This window comes from Oncorhynchus clarkii, chromosome 7 (genome assembly GCF_045791955.1).
Source record: "Oncorhynchus clarkii lewisi isolate Uvic-CL-2024 chromosome 7, UVic_Ocla_1.0, whole genome shotgun sequence".
NCBI classification, from domain to species: Eukaryota; Metazoa; Chordata; class Actinopteri; order Salmoniformes; family Salmonidae; genus Oncorhynchus; species Oncorhynchus clarkii.
The window spans coordinates 988,093-1,004,702 of NC_092153.1; the positions used below are offsets into that span (position 1 = coordinate 988,093).

The 16,610-nt window shown below is 47.6% G+C and overlaps 1 protein-coding gene across 5 annotated transcripts in view; it reads right to left on the reverse strand.

Moving 5' to 3' along the window:
- Positions 1-12,677: 12,677 nt before the first annotated feature.
- LOC139412709 (tudor domain-containing protein 3-like) overlaps positions 12,678-16,610 on the reverse strand; it is a 50,176-nt gene continuing 46,243 nt past the window's right edge. For 3 of the 5 annotated variants that reach the window (XM_071159372.1, XM_071159371.1, XM_071159368.1), the window contains exon 15: positions 12,678-13,145. Coding sequence is in view for 1 of the 5 variants with exons in the window: in XM_071159373.1 (XP_071015474.1) it covers positions 13,107-13,145 (39 nt within the window). In the remaining 4 variants the exon portion in view is untranslated. The remainder of the gene's footprint in view (positions 13,146-16,610) is intronic. The other 2 variants (XM_071159373.1, XM_071159369.1) reach the window with 2 other exon arrangements.

Genomic DNA, 16,610 nt, shown 5'->3' on the forward strand with positions numbered 1-16,610 from the left:
AGCAGTGAATTTCAAACACAGGCTCAACCACAAAGACCAGGGAGGTTTTCCAACGCCTCGCAAAGAAGGGACCAGTATTGATAGATAGAAAGCAGACATTGATCATCCATTTGAGCCCGGTGAAGTTATTAATTACACTTTGGATGGTGTATCAATACACCCAGTCACTACAGAGATACAGGCGTCCTTCCTAACTCAGTTGCCGGAGAGGAAGGAAACTGCTCAGGGATTTCACCATGAGGCCAATGGTGACTTTAAAACTGTTGCAGTTCAATGGCAGTGACCGGAGATGGATCAACAACATTATAGTTACTAACCTAAACGACAGAGTGAAAAGAAGTAAGTCTGTACAGAATTAAAATATTCCAAAATCATGCATCCTGTTTGCAATGAACTTTTTGTCCTGAACACAAAGCATTACACTTCACAAAGTAACCCATTATGAACTGTGGCTCTGTGAGGAGTCATATACTCAGCGGCTGCTATAGATTACAGGGCTTTCACTTGTAAAGGCCTCATTCTACAGACTCAGGCTATAGATAACAGGGCTTTCACTTGTAAAGGCCTCATTCTACAGACTCGGGCTAAAGATGACAGGGCTTTCATGTGTAAAGGGAGCGAGAGGGGAGAAAGGGAGGGAATGGGGGGGAGAAAGGGAGGGGGAGGGGAGAAAGGGAGGGAATGGGGGGGAGAAAGGGAGGGGGAGGGGAGAAAGGGAGGGAATGGGGGGGAGAAAGGGAGGGGGAGGTGGAGAATGGGAGGGAGAGGGGAGAAAGGGAGGGAGCGGGGGAGGGGGAGGGGGGAAAGGGAGGGGAGGGGAGAAAGGGAGGGAGAGGGAGGAAAGGGAGGGGGGAAAGGGAGGGGGAGGGGGAAAGGAGGGGGAGGGGAGGGGGGAAAGGGAGGGGGAGTGGAGGGGAGAAAGGGATGGGGAGAAAGGGAGGGGTAGGGGGGGAGAAAGGGAGGGGGAGGGGAGGAGAAATGGAGGGGGAGGGGAGAAAGGGAGGGGGAGGGGAGAAAGGGAGGGAGAGGGGAGAAAGGGAGAGGGAGGGGAGAAAGGGAGGGGGAGGGGGGAAAGGGAGGGGGAGGGGGAAAGGAGGGGGAGGGGAGGGGGGAAAGGGAGGGGGAGTGGAGGGGAGAAAGGGATGGGGAGAAAGGGAGGGGGAGGGGGGGAGAAAGGGAGGGGGAGGGGAGGAGAAAGGGAGGGGGAGGGGGGGAGAAAGGGAGGGGGAGGGGAGGAGAAAGGGAGGGGGAGGGGAGAAAGGGAGGGGGAGGGGTGAAAGGGAGGGAGAGGGGAGAAAGGGAGAGGGAGGGGAGAAAGGGAGGGAGAGGGAAAGGGAGGGGGGAAAGGGAGGGGGAGGGGGGAAAGGAGGGGGAGGGGAGAAAGGGAGAGGGAGTGGAGGGGAGAAAGGGAGGGGGAGAAAGGGAGGAGGAGGGGAGAAAGGGAGGGGGAGGGGGGGAGAAAGGGAGGGGGAGGGGAGAAAGGGAGAGATAGGGAAAGGGAGGGGGGAAAGGGAGGGGGAGGGGGAAAAGGAGGGGGAGGGGGGAAAGGAGGGGGAGGGGAGGGGAGAAAGGGAGGGGGAGGGGAGAAGGGAGGGGGAGAAAGGGAGGGGGAGGGGAGAAAGGGGGGGAGAAAGGGAGGGGGAGGGGAGAAAGGGAGGGAGAGGAGAGAAATGGAGAAAGGGAGGGGGAGAAAGGGAGGGAGAGGGGAGAAAGGGAGGGAGAGGGGGGGAAGGGAGGGGGAGGGGGGAAAGGGAGGGAGAGGTGGGAAAGGGAGGGAGTGAGGCAGAGAGGGTGAGGTGGGAGAGGGGACAGGGAAGGGAGGGGAGGGAGAGGAGGAGGTGGGAGAGGAGACAGGGGAGGGAGAGGAGGAGGTGGGAGAGGGGACAGGGGAGGGAGGGAGGGGAGGGAGAGGAGGAGGTGGGAGAGGGGACAGGGGACAGGGGAGGGGAGAGAGGTAGAGGACGAGAGGGAGAGGGGACTGGGGAGGGAGGGAGGGGAGGAAGAGCAGGAGGTGGTAGAGGGGACAGCGGAGGGGGAGAGAGGGGGAGGGAGAGGAAAAGGTGGGAGAGGGGACTGGGGAGGGGGAGAGAGGGAGGGAAAGGACACCTTTAGTCCACACTAGAGGGTCAGATATCACGGTCTCCACTGTGCTGCTACTGTAGAGCTGCTGTGAATAGGAGGGAGAGGGGGATCAGAGGAGGAGAGAAGGAGAGATGGAGAGGTCAGGCTGCTGAAATAATGTCCAATAGATGTGGATAGGGATGGAGCGATGGATGGATGGAGGGAGGAAGCAGGTGAAAAGTAAGAGGCGAGAGAGAGAGAGAGGGAGGAGGTTCCAAGGGGTGGGGGGGATTTCCCTCTTTCTCTCAAAGCCAGGAAGGGGTGGGGGGGGGGGGTTCCCTCTTTCTCTCAAAGCCAGGAAGGGGTGGGGGGGGGTTCCCTCTTTCTCTCAAAGCCTGGAAAGCATTCCGCCGTCTGTTACTAAAGCTGATCGGGTTCCGAGAGGGATTGTGGGAGACGCTCGACTAGCTGGGAACCCCCAGGACTGAAACACTAAAGGGCCTCTCTTTAGATGCCCCCCACCTCTGTTCACTCACTCAGAGTGTGAGTGAGTGAGTGTGCGTGTGTGTGTGTGTGTGTGCGTGTGTGTGTGTGTGTGTGTGTGTGTGTGTGTGTGTGTATGTGTGTGTGTGTGAGAGAGAGAGAGAGAGAGAGAGAGAGAGAGAGAGAGAGAGAGAGAGAGAGTCAGAGGGACCAGTGACCACCCAGCAGTGCAGAGTAAGAGTGTCAGAGCTTCCCGAGAGTGAGGCTGAAATAGCACCCCATTACCTACACTATGTAGTGCACTACTGTTGACCAGGGTCCATAAGGCTCCTGTAATGACTAAACAATATCTACATTTAAATAGAACGATAAACTAATTAAACTAATTCAACTACCCTGTTTTAAAATATCTGATTAATAATGTTATTTCCTAAGAAAGAGATTATGTAGCATGAACAAGGAGTAATTAAACATAATGAATACCATTCCAACTAGGTTGGAGAGGAATGTGTTGTGTGTGTGTTAAGTAAACAAAGAGGGTCATTAACCTATGTTTGATCCAACTCAACTATAACTCTGTGGTGATTACATAAGACAACGAGAGCCCCTCCAGGGTTTTCCGTGATCTGGAACTGTCTGCTAAAGTGGTAATAAACTATGGTGAGACTTCAGGAGTTAATCCAGTTATATTGTGTGTCTTGAATGTGCGCTGGTGAGTTGGAATGAACTTTTGAACCTGCTTTGTCCTGATCGAGAGGAGGAAGGACATTTTATAACCTATGACGTCATATGTTATATATAAACTGTTGTACTTGGTTCTATGGGCAGCGCGCTCCGAGAATAAAAATACTAATTGTCTAATTTTGATAAGACTGGTCTCTGTCTATTTTATGCAAATAAGGATCTTACAAATTCGTAGAAACAGACAAGAGTGATTTTAATTGAATTGGTTGATGAACACATATAGGAATTATTAAATTCCGATGACAACTACATAGGGAATAGGGTGCCACTTGGGACGCAGCCAGACAGAAGCTTGACTGGGACGCAGACAGACAGAAGCTTGACTGGGACGTCGCCAGACAAAGACAGAAGCTTGACTGGGACGCAGCCAGACAGAAGCTTGACTGGGACGCAGACAGACAGAAGCTTGACTGGGACGTCGCCAGACAAAGACAGAAGCTTGACTGGGACGCAGCCAGACAGAAGCTTGACTGGGACGTCGCCAGACAGAAGCTTGACTGGGACGCAGCCAGACAGAAGCTTGACTGGGACGCAGCCAGACAGAAGCTTGACTGGGACGCAGCCAGACAGAAGCTTGACTGGGACGCAGACAGACAGAAGCTTGACTGGGACGTCGCCAGACAAAGACAGAAGCTTGACTGGGACGCAGCCAGACAGAAGCTTGACTGGGACGTCGCCAGACAGAAGCTTGACTGGGACGCAGCCAGACAGAAGCTTGACTGGGACGCAGCCAGACAGAAGCTTGACTGGGACGCAGCCAGACAGAAGCTTGACTGGGACGTCGCCAGCTGGGAGACGAGAGCAGAGACAGACTAGAGGCAAGGGCCTCGGAGGTTCTCCAATGATTCTCTTTCAGATTTCTTCACGTGTGATGTGTGATCGGCCGGATTGTGTGCGTTTGTGTGTTTGATGGTCCCAGAGTGTGTATGTGTGTGTGTGTGTGATGGTCCCAGAGAGTGTGTGTGTGCGCGTTTGTGTGTGATGGTCCCAGAGAGAGAGAGAGAGTGTGTGTGTGTGTGTGTGTGTGTGTGTGTGTGTGTGTGTGTGTGTGATTGTCCCAGAGAGAGTGTGTTTGTGTGTTTGTGGGGGGGGGGGGGGGGGTGTATTAGACATCTTTTAGAATAGACACTTCCTGGAAAAGCAGCAAACAAATCCCTTTTTAATCTGATGGAAATCCAAACTAACGCTGAGAACATACTGGTTCCTGTTTCTCATCCAGAGTAAATTAAATCCCAACTAACCCTGAGAACATTCTGGTTCCTGTTTCTCATCCAGAGTAAATTAAATCCCAACTAACCCTGAGAACATACTGGTTCTTTGAAACATCAAATGGAATCCTATTCCCTATATAGTGCACTACTTTAGACCAGGGCCCTATGGTAGGGACTGTGGTAGTGCCCTGTGTAGGGTGCCATTTGGGATACACATTGATAACACCCCAGAGGAGATATCAGGAACATTTCCCAGGAATCAGAAACACATATTCTTATTACTCAGAATGAGATCAAAACAACTAGATGGTTCTATCAACACACACAATCTAACACTCAAAAACGTTCTACATTTTTCATTTAGTAAAATAACGTTTGTTTGTTAAAACAGTTTTAAAATATATATTTTTTCCCTTTTGAGTGAGGATTATGGACAGCTATTTCCTCATAGGTTCAGTTTGGGTCTGTAGACGTTAACTCGTATCAACACAAGAGCTCTAACATCGGGGATCTCTTTCCACCCGCGTGTCATACATCACCATGATGGACAGAAACTGGGGTTCATTTACTCAATGTGAGAGAAAAAAAACCCCATCTCAATCATTGACACAGAAAGCTTGCAAGCCATCAGGAGTCTAACAGCGAAACAACAAATGACTCAACTGTGGTCATGATCACACAGGCATCCACAACCACAATAACACATTACTCAGTGTATTTACCTTCTACTGTGAAGGTGTTTATCAGTTTATTTACCTTCTACCGTGACAGTGTTTATCAGTTTGTTTACCTTCTACTGTGAAGGTGTTTATCAGTTTATTTACCTTCTACCGTGACAGTGTTTATCAGTTTGTTTACCTTCTACTGTGAAGGTGTTTATCAGTTTATTTACCTTCTACTGTGAAGGTGTTTATCAGTTCATTTACCTTCTACTGTGAAGGTGTTTATCAGTTTATTTACCTTCTACTGTGAAGGTGTTTATCAGTTTATTTACCTTCTACTGTGAAGGTGTTTATCAGTTTGTTTACCTTCTACTGTGAAGGTGTTTATCAGTTTATTTACCTTCTACTGTGAAGGTGTTTATCAGTTTATTTACCTTCTACTGTGAAGGTGTTTATCAGTTTATTTACCTTCTACTGTGAAGGTGTTTATCAGTTTATTTACCTTTTATTTACCACCGTATTAATGGTACCAGGTTTCCTCCAGATGTGACACTTGGCATTCAGGCCAAAGAGTTTAATCTTGGTTTCATCAGACCAGAGAATCTTGTTTCTCATTGTGTGAGAGTCCTTTAGGTGCCTTTTGGCAAACTCCAAGTGGGCTGTCATGTGTCTTTTACTAAGGAGTGGCTTCCGTCTGGCCACACTACCATAAAGGCCTGATTAGTGGAATGCTGCAGAGATGGTTGTCCTTCCTTCTCCACAGAGGAACTCTGGAGCTCCTTTAGAGTGACCATTGGGTTCTTGGTCACCTCCCTGCTCAAGGCCCTTCTCCCCCGATTGCTCAGTTTGGCAAGGCGGCCAGCTCTAGGAAGAGTCTTGGTGGTTCCAAACTTCTTCCATTTAAGAATGGAGGAGGCCACTGTGTTCTTGGGGACCATCAATGCTACAGAAATCCACACAATCCTGTATCGGAGCTCTACGGACAACTCCTTCGACCTAATGGCTTGGTTTTTGCTCTGACATGCACTGTCAACTGTGGTGACAAAATGTGGAAAAAGGGAAGGGGTCTGAACACTTACCGAATGAACTGTAATCGACCGATAATAAACAAACACGTTTAGCATTTCCAGGCCTCATGTGCACCTTACGAACTTCTACATTAAACAAAATTGTTCAGCCAGTGTGCGATGACTTATTCATTCTGGCTGATTATGGTCGACCACCTCCCTGACCTTTTATTCTGTCATAGTACCTTTCATATCCAGTATTCTAGTATTCTAATTCCATGAGTCATAGTACCTTTCATATCCATTCTAGTATTCTAATTCCTAATTCTATGAGTCATAGTACCTTTCATGTCCATTCTAGTATTCTAATTCCTAATTCTATGAGTCATAGTACCTTTCATATCCAGTATTCTAGTATTCTAATTCCATGAGTCATAGTACCTTTCATGTCCATTCTAGTATTCTAATTCCTAATTCTATGAGTCATAGTACCTTTCATATCCAGTATTCTAATTCTATGAGTCATAGTACCTTTCATATCCAGTATTCTAGTATTCTAATTCCATGAGTCATAGTACCTTTCATATCCAGTATTCTAGTATTCTAATTCCATGAGTCATAGTACCTTTCATATCCAGTATTCTAGTATTCTAATTCCATGAGTCATAGTACCTTTCATGTCCATTCTAGTATTCTAATTCCTAATTCTATGAGTCATAGTACCTTTCATATCCAGTATTCTAATTCTATGAGTCATAGTACCTTTCATATCCAGTATTCTAGTATTCTAATTCCATGAGTCATAGTACCTTTCATATCCAGTATTCTAGTATTCTAATTCCATGAGTCATAGTACCTTTCATATCCAGTATTCTAGTATTCTAATTCCATGAGTCATAGTACCTTTCATGTCCATTCTAGTATTCGAATTCTATGAGTCATAGTACCTTTCATATCCATTCTAGTATTCTAATTCCTAATTCTATGAGTCATAGTACCTTTCATATCCATTCTAGTATTCTAATTCCTAATTCTATGAGTCATAGTACCTTTCATGTCCATTCTAGTATTCTAATTCCTAATTCTATGAGTCATAGTGCCTTTCATATCCAGTATTCTAGTATTCTAATTCCATGAGTCATAGTACCTTTCATGTCCATTCTAGTATTCTAATTCCTAATTCTATGAGTCATAGTACCTTTCATATCCAGTATTCTAGTATTCTAATTCCATGAGTCATAGTACCTTTCATGTCCATTCTAGTATTCTAATTCCTAATTCTATGAGTCATAGTACCTTTCATATCCAGTATTCTAGTATTCTAATTCCATGAGTCATAGTACCTTTCATGTCCATTCTAGTATTCTAATTCCTAATTCTATGAGTCATAGTACCTTTCATATCCAGTATTCTAGTATTCTAATTCCATGAGTCATAGTACCTTTCATGTCCATTCTAGTATTCTAATTTCTAATTCTATGAGTCATAGTACCTTTCATGTCCATTCTAGTTTTCTAATTCCTAATTCTATGAGTCATAGTACCTACCGTTCATATCCATTCTAGTATTCTAATTCTATGAGTCAAAGTACCTTTCATATCCATTCTAGTATTCTAATTCTATGAGTCATAGTACCTTTCATGTCCATTCTAGTATTCTAATTTCTAATTCTATGAGTCATAGTACCTTTCATGTCCATTCTAGTATTCTAATTCCTAATTCTATGAGTCATAGTACCTACCGTTCATATCCATTCTAGTATTCTAATTCTATGAGTCATAGTACCTTTCATATCCATTCTAGTATTCTAATTCTATGAGTCATAGTACCTTTCATATCCATTCTAGTATTCTAATTCTATGAGTCGTAGTACCTTTCAAATCCATTCTAGTATGCTAATTCCTAATTCTATGAGTCATAGTACCTTTCAAATCCATTCTAGTATGCTAATTCCTAATTCTATGAGTCATAGTATCAAATTCAAGCAAGGCTACTGTTCACTATTGTATTTCACAACACGACTGCTCCCTGCCCTGCCAAAGTTCTAAAAAGTTTGTAGAGTAGGTCACTAGGGCCCTGCGTTCAACAACAAGAGGAGTCAATTCCTCCCAACTCAATACAGTCTCCAACCAACAAAGCCTTCTTCCTTTTAAACAGCTCATCTGTAACAGTGGATTTTCTGCCAGCTCTGACCACGCCACTCCACTTTCAGCACTGTCTGTCTGTCTGTCTGTCTCTGCCTGTCTGTCTATCTGTCTATCTGTCTGTCTGTCTGTCTGTCTGTCTGTCTGTCTGTCTCTGCCTGTCTGTCTGTCTATCTGCCTGTCTCTGTCTGTCTGTCTGTCTGTCTGTCTGTCTATCTGTCTGTCCATCAGAATGTCTCTGTCCATCTCTGTCCGTCCGTCCGTCCAGACAGACAGACAGCTCATTTGTAGCGTTCAGCGAAGCGGCTCAGTAGAGTAAGACGATCCTTCCTCCTGTAATAGAGACCGCTGGAGGAGAGATGTCATTTTGCAGATTACAAAGGGAGCGAACGCCTGTCCAGTGGACCTGCACCACAGCTCTTCAGCCATGATTGGACACCACAGCTCTTCAACCATGATTGGACACCGCAGCTCTTCAGCCTATGATTGGACACCGCAGCTCTTCAGCCCATGATTGGACACCGCAGCTCTTCAGCCCATGATTGGACACCGCAGCTCTTCAACCATGATTGGACACCGCAGCACTTCAACCATGATTGGACACCGCAGCTCTTCAACCATGATTGGACACCGCAGCACTTCAGTCATGATTGGACACCGCAGCTCTTCAACCATGATTGGACACCGCAGCTCTTCAGCCATGATTGGACGCCGTAGCTCTTCAACCATGATTGGACGCCGCAGCTCTTCAACCATGATTGGACGCCGCAGCTCTTCAGCCATGATTGGACGCCGCAGATCTTCAACCATGATTGGACACCGCAGATCTTCAACCATGATTGGACACCGCAGCTCTTCAACCATGATTGGACACCGCAGCTCTTCAACCATGATTGGACACCGCAGCTCTTCAACAATGATTGGTCACCGCAGCTCTTCAACAATGATTGGTCACCGCAGCTCTTCAACCATGATTGGACACTGCAGCTCTTTGACCATGATTGGACACCGCAGCTCTTTGACCATGATTGGACACCGCAGCTCTTTGACCATGATTGGACACCGCAGCTCTTTGACCATGATTGGACACCGCAGCTCTTCAGTCATGATTGGACACCACAGCTCTTCAGTCATGATTGGACACCGCAGCTCTTCAGTCATGATTGGACACCGCAGCTCTTTAGTCATGATTGGACACCGCAGCTCTTCAGTCATGATTGGACACCACAGCTCTTCAGTCATGATTGGACACGGCAGCTCTTCGACCATGATTGGACACCGCAGCTCTTCGACCATGATTGGACACCGCAGCTCTTCAACCATGATTGGACACCACAGCTCTTCAGTCATGATTGGACACCGCAGCTCTTTGACCATGATTGGACACCACAGCTCTTCAGTCATGATTGGACACCGCAGCTCTTCAGTCATGATTGGACACCGCAGCTCTTCAGTCATGATTGGACACCGCAGCTCTTCAACCATGATTGGACACCGCAGCTCTTCAACCATGATTGGACACCACAGCTCTTCAGTCATGATTGGACACCGCAGCTCTTCGACCATGATTGGACACCACAGCTCTTCAGTCATGATTGGACACCGCAGCTCTTCAGTCATGATTGGACACCGCAGCTCTTCAGTCATGATTGGACACCGCAGCTCTTCAGTCATGATTGGACACCGCAGCTCTTCAACCATGATTGGACACCGCAGCTCTTCAACCATGATTGGACACCACAGCTCTTCAGTCATGATTGGACACCGCAGCTCTTTGACCATGATTGGACACCACAGCTCTTCAGTCATGATTGGACACCGCAGCTCTTCAGTCATGATTGGACACCACAGCTCTTCAGTCATGATTGGACACCGCAGCTCTTCAACCATGATTGGACACCGCAGCTCTTCAACCATGATTGGACACCACAGCTCTTCAGTCATGATTGGACACCGCAGCTCTTCGACCATGATTGGACACCGCAGCTCTTCAACCATGATTGGACACCACAGCTCTTCAGTCATGATTGGACACCGCAGCTCTTTGACCATGATTGGACACCACAGCTCTTCAGTCATGATTGGACACCGCAGCTCTTTGACCATGATTGGACACCACAGCTCTTCAGTCATGATTGGACACCGCAGCTCTTCAGTCATGATTGGACACCGCAGCTCTTCAGTCATGATTGGACACCGCAGCTCTTCAGTCATGATTGGACACCGCAGCTCTTCAACCATGATTGGACACCGCAGCTCTTCAACCATGATTGGACACCACAGCTCTTCAGTCATGATTGGACACCGCAGCTCTTTGACCATGATTGGACACCACAGCTCTTCAGTCATGATTGGACACCGCAGCTCTTCAGTCATGATTGGACACCACAGCTCTTCAGTCATGATTGGACACCACAGCTCTTTGATCATGATTGGACACCACAGCTCTTTGACCATGATTGGACACCACAGCTCTTTGACCATGATTGGACACCGCAGCTCTTCGGCCATGATTGGACACAGGGCTATTTATATGGGCCCCACTATGGACACGACTCCTCCTGCGTTTTACAGATTTTGTGCGTCTCAAATGTTACCGTATTCCTTGTAAAGTACACCTTCGACCAGAGTCCATAAGATGTTACCGTATTCCTTGTAAAGTACACCGTTGACCAGAGTCCATAAGAATAGGGTGCCATTTGTTTCAATGGCTGTATCCCAATCTCCTCACCTCCACTCTCATTTCAAGTTTGCCCCACCAGGGTCCACTGGACAGAGGAGGTGAAGGTTTGAGAGGTCCACTGGACAGAGGAGATTAGGGTTTGACAGGTCACCCACCAGATCCATTGGACAGACGAGGTTAGGGTTTGAGAGGTCACCCACCAGATCCACCTGGACAGAGGAGGTTAGGGTTTGAGAGGTCCACTGGACAGAGGAGGTTAGGGTTAGAGAGGTCCACTGGTCAGAGGAGGTTAGGGTTAGAGAGGTCCACTGGACAGAGGAGGTTAGGGTTTGACAGGTCCACTGGACAGACGAGGTTAGGGTTAGAGAGGTCCACTGGTCAGAGGAGGTTAGGGTTTGAGAGGTCCACTGGACAGAGGAGGTGAAGGTTTGAGAGGTCCACTGGTCAGAGGAGGTTAGGGTTTGAGAGGTCCACTGGACAGAGGAGGTGAAGGTTTGAGAGGTCCACTGGACAGAGGAGGTTAGGGTTTGAGAGGTCCACTGGACAGAGGAGGTTAGGGTTTGAGAGGTCCACTGGTCAGAGGAGGTTAGGGTTTGAGAGGTCCACTGGACAGAGGAGGTGAAGGTTTGAGAGGTCCACTGGACAGAGGAGGTTAGGGTTTGAGAGGTCCACTGGTCAGAGGAGGTTAGGGTTTGAGAGGTCCACTGTACAGAGGAGGTTAGGGTTCGAGAGGTCACCCACCAGATCCATTGGACAGACGAGGTTAGGGTTTGAGAGGTCACCCACCAGATCCACCTGGACAGAGGAGGTAAGGGTTTGAGAGGTCCACTGGTCAGAGGAGGTTAGGGTTAGAGAGGTCCACTGGTCAGAGGAGGTTAGGGTTTGAGAGGTCCACTGGACAGAGGAGGTTAGGGTTTGAGAGGTCCACTGGACAGACAAGGTTAAGGTTTGAGAGGTCACCTGTTATTCTATATTCCCCAGCTCAATGCAGCTCCATCAGAGAGCATAGATTAATAATAGATGGGCAGTAATATGGAAACCTATCTAGCAGGATGGATGGGCAGATAGACAGACAGACAGACAGACGGAAACAAACATTAACCTCCTCTTCTGAGCCGCTTCGCTGAACGCAACAAATGAGCTTGAGCTGAGAGGAACACATGGACTGTAGTAACAGACTGAGCTGTCAGACAGGAACACATGGACTGTAGTAACAGACTGAGCTGTCAGACAGGAACACACGGACTGTAGTAACAGACTGAGCTGTCAGACAGGAACACACAGACTGTAGTAACAGACTGAGCTGTCAGACAGGAACACACGGACTGTAGTAACAGACTGAGCTGTCAGACAGGAACACACGGACTGTAGTAACAGACTGAGCTGTCAGACAGGAACACACGGACTGTAGTAACAGACTGAGCTGTCAGACAGGAACACACGGACTGTAGTAACAGACTGAGCTGTCAGACAGGAACACACGGACTGTAGTAACAGACTGAGCTGTCAGACAGGAACACACGGACTGTAGTAACAGACTGAGCTGTCAGACAGGAACACACGGACTGTAGTAACAGACTGAGCTGTCAGACAGGAACACACAGACTGAGCCATTAAGGGTGCAACATGAGACAGTTCATTGGACAACAGATTTCAAATCAGACAAATAAAAAGCAGAGAAATACAGGAGCAGTATTTTTATTCATCTAATAATAAACTATTTTACAAATCTTCCCCGTGTACAGCGGCTGTGCGCTTTACAAAGTCTGTTAGCTAGAGTCCTCGTTGTCAGCCTCCTTTTGAGCAACAATTCCAATTCCTGAATGTTTCACACTTCTTGATATGGAGACACAAAGTGAACACAGAGGAAGACACAGAGGAAGAGTCAGTCATCGTGTATTTGGTGAAGAGGAGAGAAGGCCTGCAAAAAAATCCCACTAACTTTCCCAAAAGTCAAGTTTTTCAGAAATCCACAGTTGAAAGATTCTGTGGAATCAGGAGGGAACAATAAGGACGTGGAATCCTCCAAAACAGGGATTTCTGGGAAAAAACCTGGGAAAGTCGCGGGAATTTTGCAACCCCCGAGAGAAGAAAGATGTGGGTTTTTGAGGTCAGATGCGTCGACCTCTGGGATCCTTTGTGGATTCCGTCTGAGGGGGGAAAAAAGGAAACAGACAGACTGTCAGTTCATCAGTTCACCTCATCAAACCAACATCAACCCTGTGTTCAGTTCATCAGATGACCTCATCAAACCACCATCAACCCTGTGTTCAGTTCATCAGATGACCTCATCAAACCACCATCAACCCTGTGTTCAGTTCATCAGATGACCTCATCAAACCAACATCAACCCTGTGTTCAGTTCATCAAACCAACATCAACCCTGTGTTCAGTTCATCAGATCACCTCATCAAACCAACATCAACCCTGTGTTCAGTTCATCAGATCACCTCATCAAACCAACATCAACCCTGTGTTCAGTTCATCAAACCAACATCAACCCTGTGTTCAGTTCATCAGATCACCTCATCAAACCCCCATCAACCCTGTGTTCAGTTCATCAGATCACCTCATCAAACCAACATCAACCCTGTGTTCAGTTCATCAGATCACCTCATCAAACCAACATCAACCCTGTGTTCAGTTCACACCGATTTGAACCAAGATCAATCCAGCCTTGGGGAGTAAAACAATCTTTCTGTCAATAAAACACACAAACCTTACCTATCATATTATTGTGACGTAGCGCTGGTAACTGCGGTAACGGCTGCTGTCTGCTCTCTGGGGGCTGTTTACTTGACGATAAGGCCCTCAGGCTAGCTACTGACTAACTGTGTGGAGTGGGGGGAGGGAGGGAGGGAGGGAGGGAGGGAGGGAGGGAGGGAGGGAGGGAGGGTCTAGTGTGAACGGTCAGCGGGGTGGTTCTCAGAACAGGACATGCGTCCAAAATAGCACTACTATTTCCAATACAGTACACTACTTTAGACCAGGGCCCGTAGGACTAACCCATAGACCAGGACCCGTAGGACTAACCCATAGACCAGGACCCGTAGGACTAACCCATAGACCACGGCCCGTAGGACAAACCCATAGGCCAGGAACCGTAGGACTAACCCATAGACCAGGACCCGTAGGACTAACCCATAGACCAGGACCCGTAGGACTAACCCATAGACCAGGACCCGTAGGACTAACCCATAGGCCAGGACCCATAGGACTAACCCATAGGCCAGGACCCGTAGGACTAACCCATAGGCCAGGACCCGTAGGACTAACCCATAGACCAGGAACGATAGGACTAACCCATAGACCAGGACCCGTAGGACTAACCCATAGACCAGGACCCGTAGGACTAACCCATAGCAATCTGGTCAAAAGTAGCGCACAATCAAGGGAACAGAGGGCCATTTGGGACTAAACTGCTATAGTGTTTACCTGGCCAGGGGGACAGGTGTTGTGTCTGTACCGTAACTCAGTCATGTAGTGTCCAGGTGTAACCTGTCTGTACCGTAACTCAGTCACGTAGTGTCCAGGTGTTGTGTCTGTACCGTAACTCAGTCATGTAGTGTCCAGGTGTAACCTGTCTGTACCGTAACTCAGTCATGTAGTGTCCAGGTGTTGTGTCTGTACTGTAACTCAGTCATGTAGTGTCCAGGTGTTGTGTCTGTACCGTAACTCAGTCATGTAGTGTCCAGGTGTAACCTGTCTGTACCGTAACTCAGTCATGTAGTGTCCAGGTGTAACCTGTCTGTACTGTAACTCAGTCATGTAGTGTCCAGGTGTTGTGTCTGTACCGTAACTCAGTCATGTAGTGTCCAGGTGTTGTGTCTGTACTGTAACTCAGTCATGTAGTGTCCAGGTGTTGTGTCTGTACCGTAACTCAGTCATGTAGTGTCCAGGTGTTGTGTCTGTACTGTAACTCAGTCATGTAGTGTCCAGGTGTTGTGTCTGTACCGTAACTCAGTCATGTAGTGTCCAGGTGTAACCTGTCTGTACCGTAACTCAGTCATGTAGTGTCCAGGTGTTGTGTCTGTACCATAACTCAGTCATGTAGTGTCCAGGTGTTGTGTCTGTACCGTAACTCAGTCATGTAGTGTCCAGGTGTTGTGTCTGTACCGTAACTCAGTCATGTAGTGTCCAGGTGTTGTGTCTGTACCGTAACTCAGTCATGATGTGTCCAGGTGTAACCTGTCTGTACCGTAACTCAGTCATGTAGTGTCCAGGTGTAACCTGTCTGTACCGTAACTCAGTCATGTAGTGTCCAGGTGTTGTGTCTGTACCGTAACTCAGTCATGTAGTGTCCAGGTGTAACCTGTCTGTACCGTAACTCAGTCATGTAGTGTCCAGGTGTTGTGTCTGTACCGTAACTCAGTCATGTAGTGTCCAGGTGTTGTGTCTGTACCGTAACTCAGTCATGTAGTGTCCAGGTGTTGTGTCTGTACCGTAACTCAGTCATGTAGTGTCCAGGTGTAACCTGTCTGTACCGTAACTCAGTCATGTAGTGTCCAGGTGTTGTGTCTGTACCATAACTCAGTCATGTAGTGTCCAGGTGTAACCTGTCTGTACCGTAACTCAGTCATGTAGTGTCCAGGTGTAACCTGTCTGTACCGTAACTCAGTCATGTAGTGTCCAGGTGTAACCTGTCTGTACCGTAACTCAGTCATGTAGTGTCCAGGTGTAACCTGTCTGTACTGTAACTCAGTCATGTAGTGTCCAGGTGTTGTGTCTGTACCGTAACTCAGTCATGTAGTGTCCAGGTGTAACCTGTCTGTACCGTAACTCAGTCATGTAGTGTCCAGGTGTTGTGTCTGTACCGTAACTCAGTCATGTAGTGTCCAGGTGTTGTGTCTGTACCGTAACTCAGTGATGTAGTGTCCAAGTGTTGTGTCTGTACCGTAACTCAGTCATGTAGTGTCCAGGTGTTGTGTCTGTACTGTAACTCAGTCATGTAGTGTCCAGGTGTTGTGTCTGTACCGTAACTCAGTCATGTAGTGTCCAAGTGTTGTGTCTGTACCGTAACTCAGTCATGTAGTGTCCAGGTGTTGTGTCTGTACTGTAACTCAGTCATGTAGTGTCCAGGTGTTGTGTCTGTACCGTAACTCAGTCATGTAGTGTCCAGGTGTAACCTGTCTGTACAGTAACTCAGTCATGTAGTGTCCAGGTGTTGTGTCTGTACTGTAACTCAGTCATGTAGTGTCCAGGTGTTGTGTCTGTACCGTAACTCAGTCATGTAGTGTCCAGGTGTTGTGTCTGTACTGTAACTCAGTCATGTAGTGTCCAGGTGTTGTGTCTGTACCGTAACTCAGTCATGTAGTGTCCAGGTGTAGCCTGTCTGTACCGTAACTCAGTCATGTAGTGTCCAGGTGTTGTGTCTGTACCGTAACTCAGTCATGTAGTGTCCAGGTGTTGTGTCTGTACCGTAACTCAGTCATGTAGTGTCCAGGTGTAACCTGTCTGTACCGTAACTCAGTCATGTAGTGTCCAGGTGTTGTGTCTGTACCGTAACTCAGTCATGTAGTGTCCAGGTGTAACCTGTCTGTACCGTAACTCAGTCATGTATGTAGTGTAACTCAGTCATGTAGTGTCCAGGTGTTGTGTCTGTACCGTAACTCAGT